General features: G+C 35.6%; 1 protein-coding gene across 1 annotated transcript in view; it reads left to right on the top strand.

Annotated features, from left to right (window-relative positions):
* Positions 1-4,826: 4,826 nt before the first annotated feature.
* The window catches only part of LOC119831345 (peroxidase-like), a 10,848-nt gene continuing 2,846 nt past the window's right edge, over positions 4,827-12,828 (top strand). The window contains exons 1-9 of the mRNA XM_038354648.1: positions 4,827-4,957; positions 7,956-8,095; positions 8,551-8,715; positions 9,489-9,676; positions 10,363-10,564; positions 10,640-10,837; positions 11,378-11,522; positions 11,845-11,995; positions 12,763-12,822. Of these exons, the coding sequence (XP_038210576.1) occupies positions 4,827-4,957; positions 7,956-8,095; positions 8,551-8,715; positions 9,489-9,676; positions 10,363-10,564; positions 10,640-10,837; positions 11,378-11,522; positions 11,845-11,995; positions 12,763-12,822 (1,380 nt within the window). The remainder of the gene's footprint in view (positions 4,958-7,955; positions 8,096-8,550; positions 8,716-9,488; positions 9,677-10,362; positions 10,565-10,639; positions 10,838-11,377; positions 11,523-11,844; positions 11,996-12,762; positions 12,823-12,828) is intronic.

Genomic DNA, 12,828 nt, shown 5'->3' with positions numbered 1-12,828 from the left:
AATTATTTTATAGTTTTTAGTTTGATGTGCTTGAAAAGCGTGTTTTTTAGTTTTTTTAAACTATATTTTATTTTTATCGTTAAGTATAAATATTTTTATTATAACATCAAACTACGTTTAATATTTATTTTAAAAAGGTTTATTACGCTTCAAATTTTAACTTGAATGCTAATTTGAAACCCTAAATGCCTAAATGAAGCTGTAATTAAGACGTCAATCAAACCTTATTGGAAATTGACACGCGAGTGGTTTGGATACGTTTAATGTTGTTTTTAATGATCTAAGGTTTTTAATTTATACTTTACCAGCTTTCGCCCGTAGCATATGAAAAGGAAAGCATACAGAATTATATAAGTTTCTTTACCAAGGTGGAAAGATTAGTAAAATATGTATAATAAATAGTTATCTAGTGAGTAAAGTAGAAGGCTGAAACTAATGAAATGATTTTTCGTTGAATCTTAAAATTTTAAATAAAACAAGAGACCAATAATTCGAAACCAAAATTCTGAAAATGTAGATGGATATAAAATATGTTTTATTTATTACAAGTACGAAAAAAATCCTTTCAATTGAATTTTCTCTTAAAATAAGCACAAGGCGCTTAAATACTTTTGTACAGAAGCAAAAGCGTAAAATTCGGGTCACAGAATTTTCGGGACACTCGAAAATAATTAGACACCAGCAAATAATGATCCGTCTCAATTTCATGAAATTGTACAGAGCAGTAAATAGTCTATGTTGACAGAGACATAATCCGTCCGTTACAGCGCAATAATTCTTTGCACGGAGTTTAATATTTCGACTTATCCGCTCTGAATGGTGGGTGCTCTGCGAAGTCTGTGTTATTAAATGTTCGTTCAGGGATTTCTGTATGAAAAGGTGTCATATTGACGGATACCGTTTGGTGTAGTGCGGGTGTATGGCGGATTTAAAATGTGGAATTCGTTAGGAATTGTATAGAAGTTGGAATTGTGTATAAAAATATTCTAAAGAAACCACTTGTTTTGAGAACTTTGTTAAAGGTATCGTAATGTGTAGGAAATAAACGTATTTCTAATTTGTTGCATTGCTTGCGATGTTTCTCGTAAACTCCGTCTTTCCTGCTGGTTAGAAGACACTTTGCTTGATGGCGTAGCGCATAGCCATTCATAGGGGAAATAGGGTTAGTCACTTTTATTCCTCGTCAATATTTTAAAATCAAATATTATATATTTTAAAGTCAAATTTTCAAGGTTATTGACATAATGTACTTTTGATCATGTATCTTTTAAAGAAATTGTTATTTTGTTACATATATATATCTTTGTAAAGTATCAAAGGTCTGGTCATCCCTCAATTCGACTTCGATTCGCCCATTTATTTTTATCATGAGCTATAGAAGTAAAATCCACGAATTTAGATTATTATCTATAAAAATACGTAATTCATATATTTTACTGATTGACTGACTGGCATATCAACTGTACCGATCGAGCTGAAATTTGGCATGCAGATAGCCACTATAATGTAGGCAACCGAAGAGAAAAAATTGAATTGATAAATTCTACCTCCAAGGGGATAAAATAGTGTATGAAAATTTTTACTACGTAATATTCTTATATTAACAACTAGTATACATATAAAATACCTGCACCCTACGAACGTTTATTTCAATAACACAAATACAGTACAAAAACGAAAAAGCGAGTGCATTTGTATAGTTTAATAGTCGATTCGGCTCGCAGCACGCACCAATCGGTTTACATGCGCTGACATGAGCCGGGAACGTGACAGGGTTATTTCGTTGTTATATTTAAAACGTTTCAGTATTTTTGTAATAAGGTTGCTTTTATAGGTTTTGTAAGAGATTTTTAACGTGCTTTTTGTTGTTTTGGACTGTTATTGTGCTGTATATACGGCACCTTTTAATCAATTCAAGTATTAAAATCGCTTTTGTAATGGTTTAATTTTTAAGTGTCTTCAAATAAATGAAGATTTAGACTGGAACTGGAACGTTTCGAATTATCCCTATGTGAAAGCTTTTAATAAATACAAAAGAATGTTTTAGGATTGAATTCTGATAAGTGTTAAAAATAAACCCCACATCTTTCTTCTAGCGATACATAAAAATTCATTTAATTTAGATACTCATACATACATTAGAACAAAAACGACTGTTTTCAAAATCCGTTTCATAGAAACTGTTATATAAAAAAGATTTAAATTTAAATAAAGTAGCTATAGTAAGCGTTTTAACTTGTAATTCATTACTGTAATTTTAAATACAAAAATCATCCAGTAGAACAAACGCAACAAGTTCTCAGCGCAATTTATGTGTCACGAGCCTCATTAGTGCAGTGGTGGCTCAGTGGTGAGAACCTCGGACTTCAAAATCGATAAGTTAGGGTTCGAGACCGAGCGAGCGTGCAGGAAATAAATGAATTTTTTAATTTATCTGCACTTGTGGATTGTTATCCACATGTTCACCACTGCTTAAAACATCGTGAGGAAACCGGCATGCCCAAGAAACAAAAGTTCGACGACATGTGACATCTGCCAACCCGCACTTGGCCAGCGTTATGGCCTGAACCCTCACAGGAGGCCCGTGTCCCAGCAGTGGGAACATATATGGGCTGATGATGATGGGACTCATTAATGGCCGAGTGGATTTCGTTTCATGAAATTATAAAATAGCGTCCTTTCAACGAAATTAATATTACACGCTTATATAAGCTTCACCATCATCATCAGCAAGCTTCATATAAACCAATCGCAGTCCCAATCCAATCTGAGTCTAAGGGTCCTTTAGACTCGATTTTGACCCACTTCATTAATTACTGGTAGGCATTGTCAATTACCTAATTTAAAAATTACCTAATTATAAAATAATTATTAATTAAGTACGTTGTATCTGACCGCCTCTTTGGTACAGTGGTAAACGCGTGAGCGTAGAACCGAGGGGTCCTGGGTTCGATTCCCGGTGGGGACAATAAAAAAAAATGTCTCGTTCTGGCAGGACACAGAAGGCTGATCACCTACTTGTCTATAAAGAAAATCGATCAGTGAAACAGATGTATATCATCTGCCCCATACCCCAGTAGGGGACACGGGACTTCACATTGTCAATTACAGGACCAGAATGGTCCATGGGCGAAATATCTATATTACATTAATATATTGGTGTGCATGTCATGCCGAACCAAAGCCAAACGAAAGCCAAAGCTGAGAGTGTTAATTTGTTTAAGTTCTAGTAATTTGAAGCCGGTCTTGGTTTTTTAATAAAACAGTTAATTAAAACAACCAACTAACAAAGCAACTTACTGAATGGAACAATAACAAATTTCGGTTAGCCCGACCAAGAATAATTGTAAACGAAATTTTATATTTATTTGAATTGCGTTTAACCTAAAAATCCCTAACCTTATGATCTAACTGTCGAAAAACTGTATGACATTTCGGGACAATTCGAACGTATCGCAGTTGTCGTTGCCGAGAAATTATTTATATAATGTATATAGTATTATTGATAAATCTTTTCAAAGAATTTACTTCGCACTTATTCTTACGCGCCGATGGTTTATTTAATTACTTTGTTGTACCACAAATTTTTGCAAAAAGCCAGGGTCACAGAAATGAAAAAACAAAGTACAAAGGCAGTTTTATCGCTTACGGCGATCTCCGACAGCGATCATATTTTTTAATGCCATAAGCGGGCAGCTAAGCTGGCGGTTCACCTGATGGTAAGTAATCAGCACCGCCCATTAACATTCGAAGCAGAAGTGCTTCTGCGATTGCGCTGCCCGTTTTTAAGGGGAAAGGGATAAGGAAAGAAATGGACTGAGAAGGGCGAGGAAAAGGAAACGGGCCTCCAGTTCCCCACTCACCTTACAGAACACAGCATGCTACTATTTCACGTCGGTCTCCTGTGGGGGTGTGGTACTTCCCCGCCGAGAGCTAGCCCAATTCGTGCCGAAGCGCGCTCGACTTCAACATAATGCTATGTCTAAAATGTGTACTTATGTATATACATAATATGTTATGTTGCTAGTAATTCACCATATAAAATGACCGTCAAGTAACCTTGAAAAGATCCCCATGAAATGTTATAGCTGGTTCTTATTATATATATATATATATATATTGGTGTGCATGTCATACTGAGCCATCTTTTAAACCGACTTTGACAAAAGGAGGAAGTTCTTAATCCGACTACATTTGTTTTGAGTTTGTTACCTACTGATCTTTTGACTGGATGAACCGACATTTAAGATTCTTTTTTTGTTTGAAAGCTGAGAGTGTTGCCATTTAAAGTATTGGTTTTTTTGATGAAACAGTAAATTAAAACAACCAATTAACAAAGCAACTTAAAAATCGTAAACAACCACAGCATTTAATTAATATAATTAAACTTTCCAGAAACAGAGTGTCATAACAACGATAAAATTTTAACAAAAACAAACAGAATCTCTCCGCCGGAATAGAATTTAGAATTATGCAAATGGTTGCAAATCCAATGAGCAAAGATTATTACGCAGACACCACAAACAGTTTTGGAAAATGGATTACTTAATGTTTCTATGTGTACACATTTTTAAGTGTGAGTTATTGAAATATTTCTCTTTCAAACTTCATGGAAATGAAACATTTATTTATTACACGAACGAAGTCAGTGACGACAGCTAGTATACTCGAGTCATGGACCTTTCGGCTGGTTATTAAAATTCTTATAGGTGTAACAAAAAAATTAATTTAAAACGAGTATCAAGTTATATTATACTGATTTTTCGTCGGTCGCGATTTAATCCACCGCGGTGTGGCGTTACGGGCGGTACAAATAAATAAACAAAATGTTTTTCGTTCTTATATTCGGACTTTTTATATGTGGATGTAGTGCTGTTCCGAATTATTATGAAACATATACGGGAAAGCCGATATCGGAGGAAGAATTTAAGCAGCATGTGAAGAGAAACACTTCGTTGTAAGTTTGAAAGGTTTTCTTTATAGATCATCATCATCATCATCATCATCAGCCCATATATGTTTCCACTGCTGGGACACAGGCCTCCTATGAGGGTTCAGGCCATAATCCACCACGCTGGCCAAGTGCGGGTTGGCAAATGTCACATGTCGTCGAACTTTTAATTCTTGGACATGCCGGTTTCTTCACGATGTTTTCCTTCACCGTTTAAGCGGTGGTGATATTATCCACATGCGCAGATAAATTGAAAAATCAATTTATTTCCTGCACGCTCGCCCGGTCTCGAACCCCGACTTATCGATTTTGAAGTCCGAGGTTCTCACCACTGAGCCACCACTGCTTTTTTTTGTCTTTATAGATATTATAAAATAATTAAATATTTCTTACGTATTGTTATTCATACGGAAGGTTGCTAAATTTTAGTTTCGTTATAAAAACAAATGTTCATTGAAACGAAAAAAAGTTTCTTGAATATAGAGTTACTACTGCCCGCGTAATTAGCGGAAAAGATCGATAATACCGGGCATCTTTTCCGTTCTCGTGGAATTCCCGGGATAAAATTATCATATGCCCAGGATAAATTTCATTGCAATCGGTTCGGTAATTTTTGCGTGAATGAGTAACAAACATACGTACACATACACATACATTCATCCTCACAAACTTTCGCACTTATAGTATTAGTAGGTTTAAAGCAAATCTTATATTATGCTTCTTATATTTGCTCAACGCATTTGCATCTATAGAAACGAAATTTGAAGAAAGAAAGAAAGAATGTTTATTTAACACCACCACATAACCTTAACCTTAACCAAAAAATACAAAACTGAACTTATGACTAATCGGTGTGGTGCTAAAAAGGGTAACTACTCAGCATGTACTACGCGTAATGCGCAGCGCTGATTTTCAGTAGCCCCTTGTTGGAATGCCAGTCAGAAGAAATAAACATACATGCATACATTATATAAACACACAAATATACTTACAGATATTTTAAAAGCAAATTGGTATTTACACTAAATTTATATGTATTAGTAGGAAATAATTATACAATATAATAAATTATATAAATTATTATAAACTAAGGCAAAAAAAGGAAACAAATTATAAAATCACTATATACTATACGACTAAGGATGGTTATGAAATTCAGTAATTAAGTTTTTTTTAAACCAGATTTAAAACTTAATAAGGTCTTAGAATTTCGTAACGGAGGTGTCAAATCATTTCAGCATTTAGTAGCACTATATTTGAAACTGCCTCTAAAGATGGAAGTATGGTTTAGGTATTACTAGTTTGACGTGGGTCGCCCTAGTAGACATGCCGTTCTTACATCCCATCCAGGTCAGTTTTCCATACAGGTACGCTGGCGCTTCAGTATTGATCACATCGAAGAGAAGGCAAGATGTAAACGCCTTCGATTGTCCATGTTAAGGATATTTGCTTTTTTTTAAATATGGAGAAATGTGCGCTCGAACAGGAATATCCCAACAAAACCTAACACAAGCGTTTTGCACTCGCTGTATGGCATTCTTAGTACGAGCTAGCAGACGAGGGCCGTACACTACATCCGCATAATTTATCTTCGAAAGGATCAAAGAATCATCCGATCAAAGAAAATTTATCATAATTATTTCATCATCATCATTAAGATCATGTATAGTTTAAAAATTTATTCACTTATAGTATTTCTGTACTTTATATAAATAAGTCCCTTTTAAATATGCTTTATAAATCATAATACAAATATATCACTTGATTTATAGGTATATAGTAGTGAAGTTGTAAGATTATAAAAACCTTATAGATTATAATCTAACGCGAGAAAGCAAACTGTCGAAAAACTGTATAACACGAGCACTTTATCGCATTTTTTTTATTAGACTATAATTCGAAAGTATCGCAGTTGTCATTATGCTGAGAAATTACTTATACGTTATAATATTATTGATAAATCTTATTCTTACGCGCCCATGGTTTATTTAATTACTTTATTGTACCACAAATTCTCACAAAAAGCCAGGGTCACAAAAATGAAAAAACAAAGTGGTACAAAGGCAGTTTTATCGCCTACGGTGATCTCTGCCAACGATCATATTTTTTTTATGCAATAAACGGGCAATTGAGCTGGCGGTTCACCTGATGGTAAGTAATCAGCACCGCCCATTAACATTCGAAGCAGAAGTGCCTCTGCGATTGCGCTGCCTGCTTTTATAAGGAAAGGGATAAGGAAAGAAGTGGACTGAGAAGGGCGAGGAAAAGGAAACGGGCCTCCAGTTCCCCACTCACCTTACGAAACACAGCATGCTACTATTTCACGTCGGTCTTCTGTGGGGGTGTGGTACTTCCCCGCTGTGAGCTAGCCCAATTCGTGCCGAAGCGCGCTCGACTTCAACATAATGCTATGTCTAAAATGTGTACTCATGTATATATATTATGTTGCTAGGTAACAATTCACCATATAAAATGACCGTCAAGTAACCTTGAAAAATCCCCACGAAATATAAAACTTTTTGCTGAATGAAAAGCTTAAATTATATTCATATGAGGTTTATGTGCTTCAATCGTAATTAAGGACATATTATAGCTGGTTGTTATTATCTCACAATTTGCATATTTTATAACCAACCTGGGTTATTGGTCTTAGTTTTTATTGAAAGATCTTGCTCTGGCTCGATATTAGAATTTTATAAGAGGATTAAGTATTTTTTACAGAATTGGATACAATTATGAAAATACCTTTATTATTTAAATTTGAACTATATCTATAGTAACATAGCTGAAGAGTTTGTCTGTTTAAATGCGCTAATGTTAGATTAGGATTTGAACGTAATTTGGTACAGAGATTTTTGTCCTGTAAGTCCAGTAAAACCCCGGGGCAGCCGGCAGTCTCTCTTTTCCTTTCACTAGGCGGACAAAGCCGCAAGCGAAAAGCCAGTTCTATATCTCTTCTACTATCTCCTCCTTAAGTAATATACATATTATTTTAATCATTCAGCTGGTGCACAAACGAGATCCTACCATGCAGTCCTCTGGAAGGACGGCGCGTAGACGGTTCATGCAACAACCTAAAGTATTTCACCATGGGGGCGCCGCACACGCCTTTTTATCGCTTGCTACCCCCCGTTTTCAGCGAAGGTATGGCTTTAAAAATGTTATACGATTATCGTTAAGTTCTATTTCACCATTATCAGAATATAATTTACAATGAAAATGCGCAGATTAAGAGTGTAATGCGTTAAGTGTACGGGCTTCCTGGATATGTTTTTATGATAAAATGATTGATTTATGAGTCGTGTATCGCGCTCCGAGATTTTAAGAAACAACGCATTGTAAATTAAGTTTGAGGGTACTTAATAGAATGTTTAGGATATGAATGATTTTAGAAATCATAAGAAGGTTTGTTGAATATTAGTTTGCTCGTAATAAAACTGTACTTCGGTTCCACATAACTGCCTAATTGATGTAGTCAGTTGATAACAAGTCGCAGCCAGGCGTATCTGTATCTTATACAATAATTATTCATCCAACAGAATATTAAAACACAATTGATGTCCGATAATAAGGATTCATCCATTTACTTGTTCTTTCAGGATATGAACCGAGGCTTACGAAGGCTGGAGAGAAGTTGCCGCTCGCTCGTGCTGTGAGAACAAACATGCTGGCAGAGGGGCGGGTACCGGACCTCCAGCTGACACAAATGTTCACACACTTCCTGGTCTTCTTCACTACTGACTTTGTATCCATGCATGATACTGGTGAGTTCATTTTAACACGATTTTATTAGCTCGTATATGCATGCAATGTAATTTATATGATACTAGCTGCGCCCCGCGGTTTCACCCGCGTAAGTCGGTATCTCGTAGAAATATCGGTATAAAAAGTTGCCTAAATGTACCAAATTTCATTGCATCATTGCAGTGTGACACAAAGCACAAAATACACAGAAGAATAATAAGATAAAATAATTATAATTAAGTGTAATAATAGTGTGTCCCCCAGTACCGCCAAAAGGATTTAATTCAGCTTGTGCCAGGCATGCACCTGGCGCTGGTTTTCAACATGGTCCTAAATTGTTCCGGTAAAAAGCAGTGCACTTGTATACTTAATAAATACATAAAAAATGGTTGCCTGTAAAGTCGTTTTTACGGGCGAAGATTTTACGTGACAACGTCTTTTTCTCGGTAGAATATTTATTGATATGAATATTATTAAATTGCACAATAGGAACAAGGAATTAAATGAAAATAAGAATTGCACAAATTTTAACTATAGAAAATATATTTTGTTTACTAAAAAGACAGAGATAGAGACACAAGCACGCGCCGATTCAATACGCCTAATTCTCTAGTGCTGCGCGCGCGGCGGACCGATCATAGTTCGGTGACTCATCGTAACGTTACCGGGCGTTACACTTTTTCATGAGTGCCTCCGAGCCGCAACCTAATTTAAGACGTTGTCACGTCAAAAAAAACGTTCATAAATTTTCACATAATACAATAGCATGGCGATAAAAATGTAATTGTTTCAGTTAACTACATCATCTGGAAGCCGTACTGTTGCTTAGAGAAAGGCAAGCAAGATTACGCCTGTGTCCCTAACGCCATACCTAACGATGATCCCGTGCATCGCTTCTCGAACGTTCGCTGCTACAACATGACCAGGCCGACGACCTACCAGTCGGTAAAATGTGTGGCCAATAACACGATCCCTGAAAGGGTTGGTACTCATGAGCTATATTTTATTCTAGCTGTTGCCTGCAGCTTCGCCCTACAGCTAACTAGCTACTGTTTTTGTAAATTGTCATGGTACAAACTTTCATCCCTTATTTTTACCCCTTGGGGATGGAATTTATAAAAAAATCCTTGCTTAACGGATGCCTACGTCATAACAATGTCATAAGCATGACAAATTTCTGTCAGTCACGTTTGAGTTATATAAATTTCGATTGGCGAAAAGTGAAAATTCTAAGGGTTTAAAGTTAAAGAATTTTCGTCGCATCGCGCGATGCATACCGTCACCCTTCAGTTGTCCTGTAACTCGCACCACCGGCCGAGTAAAAAGAGGTTAAAAGCTATCAGCTATTGCATTACCTGCACAAGTTTGAAGGAGGAAGAGAGGAGGAGTTGGAGTATACATATATTTCCTTGTCATGCTCAGAATTTCTTACATCTATTCTAATTGTATGAAGTACCACATTATCGATATTTTATCCACGAGTAATTGCTTTAATCGTACAAAAGTTTTAAACACATGCATTACAACCTTGATACACCTTCTGATATCTCAATCACGTGAAGGAATTTTTTGATAAAGTCTTGTTGTATATCAGCTCCTGGAAATTTAATTAAGATCCATCTTATTTCATTAATTATAATAAACAACTATTCATTTTTGTTTCTTAGATTTCATCATCAACACCTCTGCTGGATTTATCCCATATTTATGGAAATAGTATGCGATCTCTGAATGAAAAGGGAAGGTTATTTAAGGATGGCCTGCTAAAATTCGAAATTGAGGCTGGCAAAGTATGGCCACCAAGCTCGAAGGGCCCTAATCTGTGCTATGCGAACCAGAAACCTCATGAAACAAGATGTCATGATACACGTAAGTTCGTAATTTCAAAATTCATTATATTCTTTGCCATACATTTTAATTCGAAGGTCATAACATCCTTTTTAGCCGAAGACAGTCCCAACACGATTCTGGGCATAAACCTCATGACCATCTGGATTTGGCGATACCACAACATAATAGCTTCGGCTCTGAGCAGCATCAACCCTTGCTGGAACGACGAGAGACTCTTCTTTACGACTAGGGAAATAGTTATTGCTTCTATCATGCAGATATCCTTCTATGAGTTGATGCCTGCAATCATGGGTAAGACTAAGTTCATAAATTGGATGAAATGTTGCTGATGGTAGTCGATGGATTTGACAGTAATGGAGTTTAATGGAAATAAACTTGACAGTATTGAAGTGAATTATGTATCATGAGTATATATTTTAAATCTACTGAATTAAAATAGTCATATTAATAGTTTTTGATATGAAAAAGTATTAAAATTTCAAATAAGTAAAGTTTCAGGCAAGCGATCATCAGGTAGTGCCTCTGAAAATGCGTCAACCGCTTTTTAGGGATAAGAGAAGGACTAATAACTGGGACTTTAAGCCGAAAAGTAAAGGATCTTCCGCTCACCGCTTTTACGCAGTAACATTGGAATACTGTTTTATGCAAATCTTCGGAAGGGCCTTACCTTCCCCGGTGCGAGGTGGCCAAATTTCTAAAGCGCTCAACTTCCACATTAAAAATATTATCGCATAGCACAGTATTTACTTTGTGGAGTGTATGTGTCATGAATAATTGTAAAAGACTGGTAATAAAATAGAAAAAATAAAAACTACTCTGTGTTCTTTCTAGGTTATAACAACCTCGTTCACGATGGCGTCCTTTGTCCAGACCTGGGCTTTAGAGATATTTATAATGAGAATCTTCCGCCGCAGATTTCTTTAGAATTCCCATTTGCATGGAGATGGACGCATACTATCCAAGAGGGGGTTGTCAAGTATGTAATTTATTTTATAACTATTTTAAACAAATACAACTTTTTCAGATTCAATCACTTAATAATCGAAATATACTCTGGATTACTAAAAGAAATTCTTTAATTGCCAATTATTCTTCGTTATTTTATAAGTTTTTGTTCTATTTTACTTCAGTATTTTTCCTCGAAATACAATTTTATTGGAACATTTAATTGAATAACGGACCTAATTTTGTTATCAAATACGTTTATTGAACTACGGATTTTCGCCTTAAAATTAACTGAATTTACTTTTTATTCTGTTTGTATGAGTTTACTATTTGTAAATATAACATTCTTACAGACTATATGATGATAAAGGGTACCACTTGAAAGACACACAACTAGTGAACATGACGCTAAGAACTGGCTATCTGGTGGATAACATAGACGGTATAACTCAGGGCGCTATCCGTCAGGCCAATGCTAAATTTGATTATGTCGTTGATCCTGACGTAAGTAACGGTTCTTAGTTATTCCTTTCTTTAACCGACGCTCCTAAAACGTAGGACGTACTTAATACGACTGTTATTGTATGTACTGTATTACAATTTTATGGTTTAGATTCTCTATAACACCGTGAGCTTAAAAAGGATTAATACGATTTTTTTGTGATTGATAGAAAATTGTTGTCATTCGGTCCCATTTTTGAATATGGAGTAGTGCGTCCCTCCCCAGGAATGTCGGTGACTTTTGATGTTATTTATTATTGAACTAGCAAACCCGGCGAACTCCGTTTTGCCACCAGATGGCTTCGTTTTTCCCGCCTTTCTGTTGAAATTTTTCGTGAATTTTCTTTGCTATAAACCTCACGGAGCCCGAGACCTTTCCAACGAATGCAAAAACGTGGAAAACGGTTCTTGCGTTTTGGAGTTATAGCGTCAGGAAGGAAAACACGACTTATTTTTATATAGTAGATAATCTTTACAGTATATAATACAGAAAACGTAATCAATCAAATATATGAACAAAATGAGAAATTAAATTTTTAAATTTTTATGTAGTCTTCGCTGTAAAAACTGAACTTTGATAATTATATACATATTCATTATCAGACTGTATAAAAGTAGAAATACCAGGTATATTATAACCTCCATGGCCAACGAAACAATCCCATTGCGAGGTTAAAAGGTATATATAATATATAGGTCTACAGGTATAACATACCAAGATAAGTGGGGATTCTTTAATCATATTCACTTTAATATCTATTTGGTTTCAGATGGCCGAAGTCGTGCTTGGTCCACATCAACATGCCTCAGATGTATTTACTAGTGACCTTGCTAAG

This window comes from Zerene cesonia, chromosome 13 (assembly GCF_012273895.1).
Source record: "Zerene cesonia ecotype Mississippi chromosome 13, Zerene_cesonia_1.1, whole genome shotgun sequence".
NCBI classification, from domain to species: Eukaryota; Metazoa; Arthropoda; class Insecta; order Lepidoptera; family Pieridae; genus Zerene; species Zerene cesonia.
Note: the sequence above shows the minus strand (reverse complement) of the source record. Positions and strands in the feature narration are given on the sequence as shown.